Source organism: Muntiacus reevesi, chromosome 19 (assembly GCF_963930625.1).
Source record: "Muntiacus reevesi chromosome 19, mMunRee1.1, whole genome shotgun sequence".
In the NCBI taxonomy this organism is placed as follows: domain Eukaryota; kingdom Metazoa; phylum Chordata; class Mammalia; order Artiodactyla; family Cervidae; genus Muntiacus; species Muntiacus reevesi.
The window spans coordinates 31,410,074-31,427,913 of NC_089267.1; the positions used below are offsets into that span (position 1 = coordinate 31,410,074).

At 42.3% G+C, this 17,840-nt stretch overlaps 1 protein-coding gene across 1 annotated transcript in view; it reads right to left on the bottom strand.

The window, feature by feature from the left end:
• The window catches only part of DCBLD1 (discoidin, CUB and LCCL domain containing 1), a 69,448-nt gene extending 57,479 nt beyond the window's left edge, over nt 1-11,969 (bottom strand). Inside the window, exon 1 of the mRNA XM_065911590.1 lies at nt 11,768-11,969. Within this exon, the coding sequence (XP_065767662.1) occupies nt 11,768-11,879 (112 nt within the window). The 5' untranslated portion in view covers nt 11,880-11,969. The remainder of the gene's footprint in view (nt 1-11,767) is intronic.
• Nucleotides 11,970-17,840: the final 5,871 nt, after the last annotated feature.

The window sequence follows — 17,840 nt, forward strand, 5'->3', positions numbered from 1 at the left end:
GCTGACCTTTACTAATAATGTCAGGATGTTGATGTCATGTCCACGCTGCAGTTGCTCAAACTGAGGATAAATAAGAGCAATCCTTCCCACCTCAACGTGCTATATTTTCTAAACTTGGTTCCATGTTAAATATGCATACTACTGATATTCACATAAAGTGGAACTTTATTGACTTTTTTCTCAATGTCCCAAAACTCCAATATTACCAAGTACAAAGTTCGCCTGAGTTTTAGAAGGTAAAACTGTGGATAAACAAGGTCCTACTGTATAGCACAGGGAACTATATTCAATATCCTGTGATGAACCATAATGGAAAGGAATATGAAAAAGAATGTGTGTGTGTGTATATATATACATAACTGAATCACTTTGCTTTACAGCAGAATTAACACAAAATTGTAAATCAACTAAACTTCAATAAAATTTTTTTAAAATGTAAAACGATAAATGTTTCTCTCTTGCTCCCTCATACACACAGGTATTTTCACTTTGACAGATTTTTAAAAAAATATTAAGAACCAAAAAGTTACTAGAACAGGGGGAAAAAAATCATAAAATTAATTGTGAAAAGGCTCTTACTAATAGGCAGCATTTATCAAACATTTACTGTAAAAAGTGACATACTGAGTGTTCTAAGGACCTTTATATTAATTTTATTTAATTTTCAGGGTCATCATATCTGGCTGATATGTTATTACCTTTTTAAAAATTATTAAACATTTCATACATACAGGCATACATACAAATAGCTGTGTATAAATAGTAAAATCTCAAACATCCAAGTACATATCCCATATCTTTTAAGACAGGACAATTCCAATGCAACCCAAGAAAGCAAACAGCATCCTTTCTTCATCACATGTCCTTCCTATTATCCCTGTTCTATGTGTGAAGAAGCAGAGGCTCTGAGAAGCTGAGTAGTCAGCCCCATGGAGGAGCTGGCATGTGAACATCACCTGTCTGATTCCGAAGACCATGAAGCTCAAGCATTTAGGCTGCAATTGCTGAAGTTATACATTTCGGGGGTGAGGAAACAGAGATTTAAGACACCGCCACTGCTAAGCAGCCCAACTGGCATTAAAACCCACATTACAATTATTTATTTATAATCCTTCTCTTTTAGTCTCGAAATTAACATGAGGAAGAGAGCCATATTTAAGTCAGGGTTTCTCATAAAACTTATGAGAAATTTCACCACTCTCTCTTTTAAATTATTTAAGTAAGTGCTTTTTACTAGACTATTAGAGGAATAGCCTGAGAGGTGACTATTTCACTTTCAGCAAAGGTTGTTCTATTTGATTGCATCAGTGTAGCTCCCAAAAGCTGCTTTGTAATATGAAGGTTTCAGTAGAATAAAGTGCTGTTTCTCAAACTTCAGGGGCACAGCAACCACCTGAAAATCATACTAATACACAGGGCCTGAAATTTCTACATGTCCAAAAATCTCTTGACAATGACTATTCTGCTGGTACTTTTAAGATGTACTCTGAGTAGCAAGAGACTTGGGAAAGAAGTGAAGTGTTAGTTGCTCAGTCATGTCTGACGTTTTGCAACCCCATGAACTGTAGCATGCCAGGTTTCTCTGTCTATGGAATTCTCCAGGTAAGAATACTGGAGTGGGTTGCCATTCCCTTCTCCAGTGGGTCTTCCCAACCCAGGGATTGAACCTGGGTCTCCTGAATTGCAGGCAGATTCTTTACCATCTGACCCACCAGGAAAGCCTGAGAGACTTAAATGGCTGTCATTATTAACAGGGATCTTGCAGTGAACTTTTTTAAAAATGAAAAATCTTTAACGTAAGTTCTGTATGGTTTTACTTTAATATCTATTTCTAAAATTGGAACACATCTATTTCTGACACAATTTTACTCTAGATTTCATTTATACACCTAGGACAGAAAATAATAAATTTCAGGATCTATACTTAAGCCAGAATGATATTTCTGACTCATGGACAAGAGTGTCAATTTAGGAATTATTTGAACATACAATGGAAAATATACGAAGAAATAGGATGAGAAGGTTTGTGGGAACACACATGTATGCACCACATATAAGAAAAAAGCAATCAATGTTTACCCACCAAAGAACAGCAAATCTCAGTTGGAAAAGAGATGGCATTTTATCAGACATCTAATGAGGTATGAAAGATAAGATTTGTGAGAAAAAAGTAAACTTATAAAATTCATGTCACATTGCATGGTCCTAAAAATTGTACAGTCATTGCACATTCTGTATTCTGCACTGCTGAATGTATCACAGTGGAGAAAAGAACATGGTTAGCTACTAATTGGAAGTTTTTGGTGGTTCAGATGGCAAAGAATCTGCGTGCAATGCAGGAGACCTGGCTTTGATCCCTGGGTAGGGAAGATCCTCTGGAGAGGGGAATGGCAACTCACTCCAGTATTCTTGCCTGGAAAATTCCATGGACAGAGGAGCCTAGTGGGCTACAGTTCATGGGGTTGCAAAGAGTTGGACACAACAGAGTGACTGACACTTTTCACTTAAAGGTCTTAATATTTCTGTGGCAAATGTAATCACCTCTAAGAGAAAGCCAAAGGCTATTAATTTAAAACTTTATTGCATAAATAACCCCCTGAAACTGTGTTCCTCCAAGGCTTCTTTTCTTGAACTTGATCCCATCTGAAAGAACATCTCTTGCAGATGAGTCAGGAGACCATCCTAAGGCACTTAGAATTGTAGGACATGTTCCCTGAGTCCACTTTTAGGCACAGAAAGTGAATGTGCCTAGGGTAAATGATCCAGTCTCTCTGAATCTCAGTTCCTTCAATACCTCTCAAAATTCTCAAGACTAAATTAAGTTAGAGGCAAAAAAAAAAAAAAAAAAAGAGAGAGAGAGAAAAATTGATTAAAAAAATACAAAGGTAAGGTTTTAAAATATTATTTACATAAAAAAAATCTGATTGGGTAAGAATGATTAACAGATGCTTAAACCACTGGCTGAAATATTGATGGGAAGAATCCTGTGAGTGAGCAAGAAATTACTATCCTGCAGACTACTTCAAGGTCATATGGGAAAAGGCAACTTTATAATGGAGGGATCAAGTTATAATTTCCAGAAGTCACTGATCATTCTTGGCATCATTCAAGCATGGGGCAATAATAATAACAGTAATAATAAATGCATCTTGTTTTGATACAATTAGCAGTACATGGCATTTTGAGGTACCTTTATCAAAACATATAGCCTGAGTCTAATCACAGTTGTAGGTCTAATTCAGCTTTATACTTTAGGCGCTGGTGCAAGTATAAGACACACCACTCAGAAGCAGTAAGTCAACTTAAAAAGTGAGCCATGTCACCAGATAACTGAATCTGAGTTTCTTTCAGGAAAATAAAATGTATGCGGGTGGGGATCAGCTGTAGACTAAAAGTGACTTAACAGATGTAATAACTAACTGCAAAGTGTGAACCTTGTTTGGATCCTTCTTTAAACAAACCAATAGCCCAAAGACATGTCTAGGTTAACAGGGGAAATATGACTTGAGTATTAGATGACATTAAGATATTAACATTAGTATTTTTAGGTGTGCTCAAGCCATTGTGGCCGTGTCAGAAAATGTTAATAAATGCAAATGAAATCTTTAGGGGAGAAATGCCATGAAGTCTTTAATATACTTTTAAAACCTCAGGGGAAAAGCAGTGTGTCTGTTAAGATCTTAATAATATAGCACAGTAACTGTAGCAAAGAGGATGAAAAAGGAAAACAAGAAAGATGGGTTGGGGGGAAGAAAAAGGAATTTCCTACCCAAGAGGGTCTCAAAGATTTTTCAACCCTTCTGAGCTAGCACTGACAGAAGGTATAGGGCCATTTCTTTGTTGAGTTGAGTTACCTTCTATTCTAGACTCTTGGCAAAGCAGCAGCTTTCTAGGGGCAAGTGGAAAAAAAGGCAAATCGTGGTCCATGTAATTCTCACAGTAAGCAGCCTCCATTCTAAACTCAGAGCAGGAGCAATCCAATAAACAGATCTCACGTTCCAGTGGGCCCATGAGCTATTATGTCTCATGAGCTATTATGTCTCAACAGTTTCCTCCTTGGGACTGAAATCAACCACATTTCAAGCTGAAGTGAACCTGCTTTTATGAAAAGCAATAAGAAAGCTGCATTAAACCTACTCAGCCACTTAAAATTTAAGTGAGACCCACAGAAATGTCTACCATTTTCCTTGTAGGAAATTTTATATACTGGCACTCAAAACTGAACTGGACTTCATAACTCATAACCTTTAATATTCACTGGTCTTGATGTTTCTCAGAAAGAAAAATGAAATAGTTGTTTTTTCCTTTTCCTTTTTTCAAGAATAGAGTGCTCCATAAAAATCATTTACACACAACCTCTAGGTATATTCATGAAACACTCTCAGTTATGAAATGGAACCATATAAAATTAAAATGACCATATACAAGTGTATACAAGACAAAGACATTTCTGCAAATATGGGGAATTACGTCTTCCCTGGAGATAGTCCATGAAAACTAGATAAATAGATTAAACAGAAGTGACATTACACAGTCAAGGCATAGAGGACTCTAAGGCTTGACACAGTGCTCATGTCACAAATACCTAAACTAATTCTCCCCAAATGATCTTCAAGGCAAAGCAGACCCTGCTGCCCTCAGGTATAAGCACCTGCAGACCTTAGGGGACCCCTGGCTCACCTGGCCCAAACCGGAATACCACCTGCTCCCCTGTTCTCAAGACGGCCAGCGCCTAACACGGCAGCTTTGCCAGTGTTGTTTGGAAAGGAGTCTCAGATCCCCAGCCCTTTTCAGGGTTGAATTTAGTTATTTTCTGGAACACATGTACGGTATCTCTAAGGACATCACAATAGTCACGTGTGCAATTTCCTCTAAAAACACTTAAGTGACTATCACCCTTCACCTCATTCTCTCAGACTTTAGCCTCAGCGTTCATGCACTGACTCAGGAAACAGTTATCTGGAAACAGTTATCAGCCAGACACTGAACTTGGTGCTGGTAGTGAATTAAAAGGCTCTGTTTTCATTCCTGCCTTCATGAATCTTAGACTTTCCTCCTCTTTTTCTCACCATGTGGCTTTTTCCCCTCATCAATTAAGTCTCTTCCATTCCTGAGCTCCCTAAGGTGAAAAACTATTTTTAAAAATTTTATATACAAAGCAGAGAATCAACATCTGGAAGATGGTATCAACTCTAGATCTGAAAGTCTGGCAATAGTTTTCCTTCCATCTTCAATGCCTTTGAATATACCAGAAGTTCAGTTCAGTTCAGTCCAGACACTCAGTCAAGTCTGACTCTTTGCGACCCCATGGATGACAGCACGCCAGGCTTCCCTGTCCATCACCAACTCCCTGAGCTGACTCAAACTCAAGTCCATCGAGTCAATGATGCCATCCAACCATCTCTTCCTCTGTCATCCCCTTCTCCTCCTGCCTTCAATCTTTCCCAGCATCAGGATCTTTTCCAATGAATCAGTTCTTCTCATTGGGTGGCCAAAGTGTTGGAGTTTCAGCTTCAGCGTCAGTCCTACCAATGAATAATCAGGACTGATTTCCTCTAGGATGGACTGGGTGGATCTCCTTGCAGTCCAAGGGACTCTCAAGAGTCTTCTCCAACACCACAGTTCAAAAACATCTATTCTTCAGCATTCAGCTTTCTTTATAGTCCAACTCTCACATCCATACATGACTACTGGAAAAAGCATAGCTTTGACTAGATGGACCTTTGCTGGCAAGTAATGTCTCTGCTTTATAATATGCTGTCTAGGTTGGTCATAGCTTTTCTTCCAAGGAGCAAGTGTCTTTTAATGTCATGGCTGCAGTCACCATCTGCACTGATTTTGGAGCCCCAAAAAATAAAGTCTGTCACTTTATTATAAAGTCCATTGTTTCCCCATCTATTTGCCATGAAGTGATGGGACCAGATGCCATGATCTTAGTTTTCTGAATATTGAGTTTTAACCCAACTTTTTCACTGTCCTCTTTCACTTTCATCAAGAGGTTCTTTAGTTCTTCTTCCCTTTCTGCCATAGGGTGGTGTAATCTGCATATCTGAGGTCATTGATATTTCTCCTGGCAATCTTGATTCAAGCTTGAGCTTCATCCAGCCTGGCATTTCACATGATGTACTTTGCATATAAGTTAAATAAGCAGGGTGATAATATACAGCCTTGATGTACTCCTTTCCCAGTTTGGAACCAGTCTGTTGCTCCATGTCTAGTTCTAACTGTTCCTTCTTGGCCTGCATACAGATTTCTCAGGAGGCAGGTCAGGTGGTCTGGCATTCCCATTTCTTGAAGAATTTTCATAGTCTGTCATGATCCACATAGTCAAAGGCTTTGGCATAGTCAATAAAGCAGAAGTAGGTGTTTTTCTGGAACTCTCTTGCTTTTTCGATGATCCAATAGATGTTGGCAATTTGTTCTCTGGTTTCTCTGCCTTTTCTAAAACCAGCTTGGACATCTGGAAGTTCATGGTTCACATACTGTTGAAGCCTGGCTTGGAGAATTTAGAGCATTACTTTACTAGCGTGTGAGATGAGTACAGTTGTGTGGTAGTTTGAGCATTCTTTGGCATTGTCTTTCTTTGGGATTGGAATGAAAACTGGCCTTTTTCCAGTCCTGTGGCCACTGCTAAGTTTTCCAAATTTGCTGGCATATTGAGTGCAGCACTTTCACCGCATCATCTTTTAGGATTTGAAATAGCTCAACTGGAATTCCATCACCTCCACTATCTTTGTTCACAGTGATGCTTCCTAAGGCCCACTTGACTTCGCATTCCAGGATATCTGGCTCTAGGTGAGTGATCATACTGCCGTGGTTATCTGAGTCATGAAGATCTTTTTTGTATAGTTCTTCTGTGTATTCTTGCCACCTCTTCTTAATATCTTCCGCTTTTGTATGAGTTCCTCTATTTTAAATCCACATTTTCAGACTTTCTGTTTACAAATAGCAGTTGGACTAGACATACAACTTCAGTACTCTGTCTTGTTCAGGTTGTGATTCTCAGCTAGAGTCAGCTCGGAGTCTTCAACCACAGGGCAGGAACTGGTTCTTCACTGTCTTCTCACCCTGTTCTCACTGAGCACCCATTTCCTACCGAGCACCCGCCATGTGCTGGCCACTATTCACTGCAAAAGGCTTCTCATGGACTTTGGATTCTCATGGAGGGGAGACAGACAAGAAAGAAAAGTATAAATTACTCTGTTAGAAGATACGAAGTGCTCTGGAGAAAACTGCAAGCAGGGAGCAGGGCATGTGGAGTTCTGGGGAAGATGAGAGGGCTCCAGGTGGTTAGGGCTGGTCTCCTTCCAAAGGCAAGGTCCAAAGAAAGACCAACGGGGAAGGAAGTGTGGACATTTGGGGACAAGCCTGTTCCAGGCAGAGGGAAGAGCACACGCAAAAGGCTCTGAGATAGAAGGGAGACTGATACAACCAAGAAATAGTGAGAAAGTCAGTATGGCTGGGAACACGCAGTATGGTAGAGAATGAGGTCCAGGAGGCAGTGGGGGAGGCAGAACAAAGGGTCCCTGTATGTGTCAAATTAATAGTAACAAACAATAATGATTAGTAAGGTAGTTGCCATTTACTGAGTTCTCTGTGCTACCAGCAAGTACAAATAGGTATTGTATATTATCTCCTTACCTGGAAGAGGGCATGGCAACCCACTCCAATATTCTTGCGTGGAGAATCCCACAGACAGTGGAGCCTCGGGGCTACAGTCCATGGGGTTGCAAAGAGTCAGACATGACTAAGCACAGGACATTATCTCCTTAAAATTTCAAAACAACTGGCTGCTCTAATATGCAGAGATTTGACTTCATGATTCAGGACAGGTACAGCAGTAAGTCCAAAACTCTCTAGGAAATAGTTCCCTTAACAAGTCCCTCTCCCCTGTCCCATAACCCCACTGCCTTAACATGACTAAAATCTTTGCTACATGCTGCAGTTAATCTTCCCTTGCACCTGAAAAATAAAAATCTAGTTTCTTATAAATGTCAAATGTCTTGCTTATTTCCAAGTTGTGGTTTTTAATATGATTTTCTAGTCTGCTCCGGTACCCTAAGGTAAAAGGGTTCAACTTATGAAAAGTTGGTAAGTACAGTTTGAGACACTTCAGAGTTCAAATCCTGTTTTAATAACATCCTTTGATGTGTTTAATTAATCCTTCAGTACAACTTTTTCTCCTCTGAAATATATGGTATAACTTAATGTTTCAGGGTGCCAGTTATAGATTGCACTTACTAGTCCCAAAAGACATATTGTTCTGGTGGCCACCCTCCCTTCTTTCTGCTGCACCTGCATTTAGAAGGTATCCTGATGTACAGAAATAAGCATGCCAAGAGGGCTGCGCTTGCGAAACACAGTTAATTAGTGGAAGCATCAGATGTGCCTCCATAAGAACTTTGGTAGACCCTTCATTACTTAGTTTCCTCTAAGGAGGACAATTTGAAAATATCTTCTATATAAAAAGACACTGTTCAGTTCAACTTGAGAAACATTTATTGGTCAGGTGCTATGAAGATAAAGACAGTCCCAATCACTGCCCACCAGAACTTAGAGTTCATCACATTGACCAAATGGCAGACCTTCAAGATGAAGGAAAATCTGGGATACTGCATGCACTGATGCAGAAGGTGCCAGAAGAAATTGGGAGTACTTCTTAAAAAAGTCACTCACCCAAATCATCAGACATCAGCTGTCCCCTGTTGAACCAAATGTAAAGGATGGATGGCTTAAAAGCAGAACTTCTGAAAGTAAAAAGTTAAGAGTTGGGCAGAATCTTATAATCAAATTTTCTGTATCTAATTGTATGCTCACAAGTTTCCACAGAGATTAACTGCTTATTTTTATTCTCCTAATACTTAAACCACAAAAAGGAAATCTTTAATATCCATTTCCAAATATTTTGGTTAAGAGAGAATCAGAGATTTTTAGTTAGCACCAATTCCTCACATGAATAAAAGGTATTTTATTTCACAAAACTGATAATCAAGGTAATAAGACCTAAGCCCAAGCCTATGGATTTATACAAACTGAAACAATGCTAATGATCAACATACATGTGACATTACTGTTGTTGTTTTAGTCACTAAGTCATTCTTTTGCCAGGCTCATCTGTCTATGGGATTTTCCAGGCGAGAATACTGGAATGGGTTGTCATTTCCTTCTCCAAGGGATCTTCCCAACCCAGGGATGGAACCCACATCTCCTGCATTGCACCGAGATTCTTTACAGCTAGGCCACCTGGGAAGCCCCAAATGTGATATTATGTAAAGTCAAAATGATGTGAAACAATATGTGGAAATGCTTAACATTAGTTAAGTAAGTCCAGAGGAGCAGGGCATAAGAAGGAGCAAAAATCAGCCCATATTCTGCTCATCAAGCCCTAATGCCTGGGGCCTGCCTGGCAGTGAATATAGAAGAATGGACTTAAAAAAAAAAAAAAAAAAAAAATATATATATATATATATATATATATATAGCAAAAACAGCACATAGGCAAGCAGCAGTCTTACAAGGAACCAGTATAGCTTCAGGGGTCACCAGATTCTAACTTTTTTAAAAAAATGAATAATTTCATTGACTAGGCCTATAAATATTCAGATTAATTTATCACATTTATTTTCTGAAACAATACAATGAATAAAAGTTTAATATTAAATAAATGGTCTATGACACTGATGGTAGTAGCACTTTATCATATTATCATTATACAGTATTATATGATATATGTTATAATAATATATATGATATATATAATTAACATTATACAATATCAGATGTTTCCACCATCTCAAAGCTGATTTGAATCAGAATTACCTGTGGGAACTTTTTAGAATCGCATCTTCCCAGGCCCCACCCATTGGATGTTCTGATTCAGACTTTGGGTTTGGGGCTTTACAAAGCTTCTGGAGACAGTGGTGATCAAGCAGGTTGGGGAGCCAAGAAGACTCCCAAGACTGCCAAAAAGGCAGACTAAGCTGTCTTCAAAAACAATGATAGTAAAATGCAATAAACAGTGTCTTCTCAACAAAACCAGACTCACGCTAAGGCACGAGTCTTACTTCTTAAACGCTAAGAACACTAATATCACTGAAGATCATCAAACAGCTATATACCCAGTAGCATATTTCAAAACCTAAAATGGTTTTGCATGCTTAAATTTAGGAAACTTGAAAAACAAGTGAGCAAGGGCTAATCCGAAATACCACAGACGTGAGAGATACTCAAAAATCATTGATTATGCCTCTTCACTCAAGAGATATCAGAACTCGAATTTCTGGATTTTTTTTCAATAAATGTACCAAATCTTAAGTTTTGCTTCTTTTGTGCCTGAATACCTATGCCTTCATTGGTTCTTTTAACGTCCTAAATATGCAGGATTCTTCATGGAAACATGACATCTTCTTCCAACAATTTTGTGCAATGAAGTATCAAATGTGAAGCTCTAAGAATCTAAGCAGTCACACTGCTTCCCAGAGACTGCTCTATAAAGCACCCAGTTAACAGTCTGGATGCCATATAACGTCTAAAAAAACCGCATTTGGAAAGATGGTGACAGCTGTGGCCAGACTAGTATAGGAACACATTGCTGGATCTATTCATAGATATACAGTACTGAAGGTGCGTCTTCCAACAATGACCTGGGAAATATTTTCTACAGGCTTAAAACACCCATGATCAAAATCCTACATATTTAATAAAAACACACACATTTATCAATATTTTACAACATTCCTAGCATTCTGCTACAGTGCCAAGACACAGTTTGCCTAAACTTTAGGGTTTTTCTTTCTTTCTTTCTTTCTTTCTTTCCTAACAAATAGGTATGATAGCTAATTTAGGAACCAAAACCAACATCTTGACTATCAAAGTTTCAGACTGAGAATACAGAGTTCAGTGACCAAAATGCCTGCCTTTGGTTTAGCATTGGTTCTTGTCCCATTAGAAAACACCGGATGGGGAGCCGTCAGAATAGTCTGGATAGATGCACTGCCATTAAATCATCTGGGTTGCAGAGGGGCAAAAGTAAGGCAGGACGGAAACCACAGGAAAACTCCGCAGAAAGCTGCCCCTCGCGATCAATAAAGAACTAAATTTCAAGGATTTGCCTACAGCTGGTAAAACGGCTTACGGCTTTCATCTGCTGGATAAGCAGCAGTAAACTCGCTGGTGGGCTAATTAGGTCCAACTTGAAGGCAAGGACCGGGTCCAGAGAACGATCAGCCAGGTCGGGAGACTCGCTCAGACACCCGAGAAGGAGCCGAGCCACACGGTTCCAGCACGCTCGACAGGAGAGGGGCGGCCTGTTTGGGGCTGCCGGCTTCCCAGGGCGGACCTCGGGGAATCATTTCCCAACCATCCGTGCCAGCCAGAAACTCACACGCCGCGCAGGGAAGAGAGGCGGCCGGCTGTGGGCAGCTCTGTCAAAAGGTTTGAGAGGCGCCTCCCCCACTAACATCCTCCCCCTAAGGCTGGGGTCTTCATCTCGCGCCCCCCCGGGCCATGTCACTTCTCACGGGGCCCGCAGAGGCTGGAAGTCTGGAAACCAACCGAGAGGGGAGAGAGAAAGTGGGGAGGCGCGAAGTGTCTGCGGGCGAAGGAAGGAGTTTGGTGGGGAGCGATCGGAATGCAGTAACTTATTTTTGACCCGAGCCGCCATCGGCCGGAGAGAGCGGGATTCCAGGCACAGGCTGCGACTCCAACTTCCCCCCGCGCGCTGTCCCTCCAGGCCCAGCCCGCCGCCCGCCGGACGCGCTCCACTCACCCAGCTCCTCCGCCTGCAGCCAGAGCGGCGCGGAGACCGCGAGCAGCAGGGCCAGGAGGCCGCGCCGGACAGCCCCCGCCTGCGCGCAGCCGCCGCGGGCGCCGGCCACCATGGCCCCGCCGGGGGCCAGCTTGGCAGGCTCGGCTTCCCCTTGGCGCGCGCAGCGCCGCCGCCGCCCCGGCCGGCCGCCTCCTCCGCGCCCGAGCGCAGCGCCTGGACTGGGCGCAGCCGCGGCCGGGCACCGAATCTCATTGGGGCGGCCCGGGGCCCAGCCCGGCGGGGGCGTCTCCTGCCCCGCCCCGCACGCCGGCCCCCAAGGAGGAAGTGGCTCCCGGGTGGCGGCGGGCCGCCGGGGTGGAGGCGCCCCGGGAGCTCCCAGCATACGCTCTCTTTTTCCTCCGCCCCTCCTCCCCGGTGCACGTGAACCTGGGAGCCCCGAGGACTCCCGGCGGTGAGACCCGCCCCGAGCCGCACTGTGCCTGGGGCGTCCCCGGAGTGCCGGAGCCAGCGGTGGGCGCGCCGCCTACTCGCCTCCAGGGCGTTGCTAAGCCCACGGAGGTGAGCATGCCATTGACAGTAGCAATGGGGGACTCGAAATATTGTCACGGTAGATGATGGTGGTGAAAACATCCAGTTCAAGTTCCCTCATTCACTCATTCATTGAAAAGTTACTAGGTTTCAGAAGTGTGCCTTCCAGGCACGGCGCTAAAACCTTGTGACCCTTGGCAGACATTAAAAATAATCAGGCAAGTATGCAATGAAAATTGCAATCGTAGACGAAGAGTTCCAGTGTACACCCAGGAAGGTCTAATTATATGGCAGGAGTCGAGACTGCAGGTAGGAATTAGACACGAAAGGCTTCACTTAAAAAGAGGCATCTAAGCTGAGGCTCAGAGAGCGAATGGGGCTCGCGAAAGCTGAAGGCGGGGGGCAGGAGAACTTGCCTGCTGCGCCCAAGAGCTGAGGGAGAAAAGACCCTGCGTGGGGGGAGCAAGGCGAACAGGTGAGTTCATGGCCGGGAGTGGGAAGCCAGAGTGCTGAGCAGGGGCCGAACGCGGAGGGCCTGAAAGGGTGTTTAAACTTCATCCTCGGGGCAAGGAGCAGCCGCAGAGGGTTCAGACGAGAGGAAATGACATATCCCGATTATCTGGCGGGTGAAGGAGGGTTTGGGGGAGGACAGTTTGGAAGAGGGGAGAATTACAAGGCTATTAGCGAATAGCTGGGTGGGAAAGAGGTAGTGGAAGTGAACGAGGACAGATTGAATACACATTTTAAAGACCGACGTCTCCAGATCGCTAGACCTCAGCTCTCTACCATAACCTTCTCGCTACCGCTCCGCGCGCTGCGGCTTTCCTGGGCAACAATTAACACCTGCGGAAGCCGAGAGGCGGAAGTATTGGGACGAGGATGGGGGGCGGGGGGCGGGTTACCAATAGCCTCTCTAAGGTCCAGTATCAGTCCGTCACGAGCTTTTTGGATACCCCCATAGAGTCTGTTCACACATGCATTCCTTTTTTCCTCTATTTTTTGACTAAATAAAGTTAGTTGCAACTTCCAATGAGATTATCTTTGGGGCTTTGCTTTCTGGAAGGCAACAGAACTTAGAGGAAAGAATTTAGGCTTAGAAATGAGGTTGATACAAGTCTGGATCTCGGATCAGCCAGTGACTGGGACTGATTCTCTCTGGGCTTCTCTTCACTGGGGAGTATAATACCTAACTTTCCTGGTTGTCACAAAGACAAGATAAAATATGTATAAGAAGTTCTAGCATACTTCCCTGGTGGTCCAGTGGTTAAGAATTCACCCGCCAATGCAGGGGACACGAGTTGGATCCCTGGTCCGGGAAGATTCCACATGCCATGGGGCAGCTAAGCCCGGGGGTCCCAACTACAGAAGCCCAAGTGATGTACTGCCCTTAGCCGCTCAGTCGTGTCCAACTGTTTGCGACCCCGTCGACTGTGGCCCGCCAGGCTCCTCTGTCCACTGGGATTCTCCAGGCAAGAATACTGGAGTGGGTTGCCATGCTGTCCTCCAGGGGATCTTCCCAACCCAGGGATCAAACCCAGGTCTTCCGCATTGCAGGCGGATTCTTTACCATCTGAGCCCACCAGGAAAGCCCAAGAACACTAGAGTGGGTAGCCTACCCCTTCTCCAGGAGATCTTGCGGGACCCAGGAATCGAACTGGGGTCTCCTGAATTTCAGCGGGTTCTTTTACCAGCTGAGCTACCAGGGAAGCCCCACAGAAGCCCTTGGGCAGCCACAAATAAAGAAATAAAAAGGGAGATTTTTTTTTTTTAAGTTCGAGCATGTGAGTAATCAGTAAATAATATGTTTAGCATATTTGTATTGAAAGCAAATTCACACCCATGAAAATATTTTATATTCTTGCACACAAAACACAAAAAGGTACGTTGATACATTGAATCATTTCCTAACTCCATTTTTCCTGGTTTTTTTTTTTTTTTTTTTTCCTTTCATTCTTTCTAAGAAGGTGGGTATGGGCAGCTTCTGGCTTCTACCAGGTGTGGCTCTGAGCGTAATGAATGAAGATAAACAATGGGAGCATTGTTCACCTGGAGGAATTCCTAGGGTGGGGCAGGTGGGCTCCCTTGGGGATCTTTTCTAAGACAGTACCTTGATGGGAATCCAGCAGTTTATTTTACACCAGAATCCTGAGCCAGATCAGGAATTTGGGGATCAGGTAATGAGAAAACTAAAAGGCCAGGTGGATCCTAGTACTTTCAGATGCCATTCTTTCCTTAAAAAAGACAGTCTCTAGTCAAAAAAAAAAAAAAAGCATAGTGAAAGAAAAACATGAAAATGCAACAGATTACCAATTATACTTTTGTATATAGTACAATAAATAAGCCTCATTGAATTGATATATTTCAGCCACACAGACTTTTATGTTAGGCCCGTGTGCCTGTTTTATTCTTGAGTTCGTACCATTTTGATTTTTCTTTTATAATACATCTCTGAAGTTCATGTAAAGTTCCAAGATGCTATTAAAGATTATAGCTGTTTGACTCCATCTACAACATCTCACAAACTAAGATCTAAAAATTATTTATTATGTGAAACATTTTTCAGAAGGGTCTCTCACAGGCTATCTAACCCCTACTCCTACTTACTATCTAATATTTCTGTATTTTGCATATCTAACTATAATTTATGCTTATATTTGCTAGCCCTTCTCTGAAAATTGAGAACAGTTGGTCAGGGTTCCTTTGTTTTATGTATAAAAATGTATTCTGTATTGTTTGGATAAGACAGAATTTAAACAGAACTGCAAGCCTAGTTTTATTTTAAAGTAGTTACAGTTCTTCAGATTGTCAATTTGATGACCTAATCAAATTTGTCCTTAATATTTAGTAACCCTGTTTGTGACTGTCTGGAGTAGACCAAATGAGGTATCAGTTTGAAACCTTTACAGGCTGCTGCTTCCTTAACACTCTTCCTTTTCTGATTCAACTCAATAAATATATTTTGAATATTTTCTATATGTGAAACAATGTGACAGAGATTCAATTAAAACAAATACAGGTACCTCTCTCCCTCATTCATGATCTATTGATAGAAATTTGAGACAAGTAATTATATAGGTTGATAAATACAATGAATGGAAGAGATCAGAGAGGAGAGAAAGGTTCATAACTTGGGAGGACATGGGAGAGGTAAAGATGGGAAATAGAAATAATGTTTGTCAGATGAGAAGAACTTGTGAGAAAGCAGAGAACTAGACTTGACAGGTGCTTACAGGAATGGAGTCTAATTCATGGGGGCTGGAACAGTGAGCCTGAGACAGGAGTGGGTGCCTGAAGGCGAGGAAGGAGACAGCAGCAGGATCTGAGGCTCTGAGGGTTATGGGAAGCAGAAAAACTGGTAGAACTTGTTAGATTTGCATTTTTGAAAGACCACACTGGCTGCAGCATGGGGAATGTATTGGAAAAAGAGGCAGGGAGACCATTTAGGAGTTTATACCAATACTCTAGACTAGAGACGCTGACACCTCACCTCTTATGCTCTAAGTGCCCCCAATCAGCAGCAGCTGCAACTTGTAGGAGCTTTCCAGAAACACAGACTCCTGTCTCCACCCCACCAGGACCTCTGAACCAGATTCTGCATTATAATTATATTTACAAGTCAGGATAGAGCCATGGGCAAATCTGAGCAATAAGGGGTGACAATACAAGATGTATATTGAGTCTTAGAATGTAAACAATGAGAAAAAAAGAAAGATTAAATTTTGAATGCAATGGCCAAAATAATTTGTATTATCCACACTAGTTCCTCATCTCTAACTCCCTATTGACTTTTCAAAAACTGGTTGCTGTTATTCACTAGTCACTCCATCATCTAAGCTCCAGCAGTAATTCTTAAATGCTGTAGCTCACCGTGGCCAGGTCTCACCTTCTGGGCCTCTCTTTTGCGGGCCCAGAACCTTCTTTTCTGTCAATGTGCTTGCCGTGAGTATACTGCTGCATGATTAAGTTGGTCACAGAAGCATACAAACCAGCACCAATGCCAGTGTATTAAATATCAGTGAGAACTGTAAGATGGTGAGGTACAGTCTCTTCAGCCTAAAAACAACTTTGGGAGCTAGACTCCATCAGAGGTTGTTAGGTAAACATAAAGAAAAGCAAAGTTGACTGCTTGAGAGATTCTAATGTTAGAAGCAACAAAGTAAGGATGTTTGTCCTTCTCACCTCTCAATCCTATTAAAGTACAATCTTTTTCTGACTCTTATTAAAACTATAAGGAAGACTTTGTTCAGGACTATTGCAATAGGGGTCAAGACTATGGCAATAGTGGAGAGAGATCAAGGTTCACCTCTGAATATGGCAAAGACAGCTGGGGATTTCCAGGCAAGGAGCAGAATGACAAGGAGTCCATGGGACAATACTAGGAGGAGACATCAACGCGAGGGGGATTCTTGTTGAACCCACTTAGCAGGATTCCTGCTGAAGGCAGGTCAAGGATTTATACATCAAAGGTGGAGAATGAGGAACTCGATCAGATATCAGCAGTAATCAGATATTAAGGATGGGGGATTCTCTCTAAACTGACTTAGCAGAAATCTTGCTAAAACGACTAAGCAGTCCAGAGAGGACTCAAGGATGAGGCTTAATCAGAAAGGGGCTTGGAGGAGTTTGGGGTTAGTTTGATCAAGAAGAGAGTCTTTGTCATCCTCATCTGTGCAGTTCTGCCACCAGCTCTGAGTGAGGAAGTGAGTAAAAGTCACTCCATTGTGTCTGACTCTTTGCAACCCCATGGACTATACAGTCCACAGAATTCTCCAGACCAGAATACTGAAGTGGGTAGCCTTTTCCTCCTCCAGGGGACCTTCCCAACCCAGGGATTGAACCCAGGTCTCCCACATTGCAGGCGGATTCTTTATCAGTTGATAAAGAGAGAACTGTAAGATGGTGAGGTACAGTCTCTTCAGCCTAAAAACAACTTTGGGAGCTAGACTCCATCAGAGGTTGTTAGGTAAACATAAAGAAAAGCAAAGTTGACTGCTTGAGAGATTCTAATGTTAGAAGCAACAAAGTAAGGATGTTTGTCCTTCTCACCTCTCAATCCTATTAAAGTACAATCTTTTTCTGACTCTTATTAAAACTATAAGGAAGACTTTGTTCAGGAAACCCCACAAGGGAAGCCACCAATGCTACACAGCTAGAATAAGCTGACCAAATCCTTTCCCAGCACAGGGCTTAACAGAGCACTGTCTAGCTTGCCTCCTAAGCTGGCCTTTCTCTAATTTCCATTTCTTCTTTGGATGTTAATGAGAGAGTCAGGCTTTCTCCTGCCGAGACTTTTTCTCATGTTCCCTCATCCTGTTTCCAATTCATTATCTGTTGATTTACAGTGTTAACTTTCAAGGAATATCCCTGCTTTCAAGTTCTAGCTGCCTGCAATACATTTGTGTAGTTTAAAAAAATAGTTTTGGAAGAACATTCATATACTTGATCTGAATGGGTTCTTAGTTTACCTAATTGGGGGACACTCAGAGAGCCCCTGAGGCTGGACAAGTTGTGAAGCCAAGAAAGTGGTTTATTTGAAACTATTGTT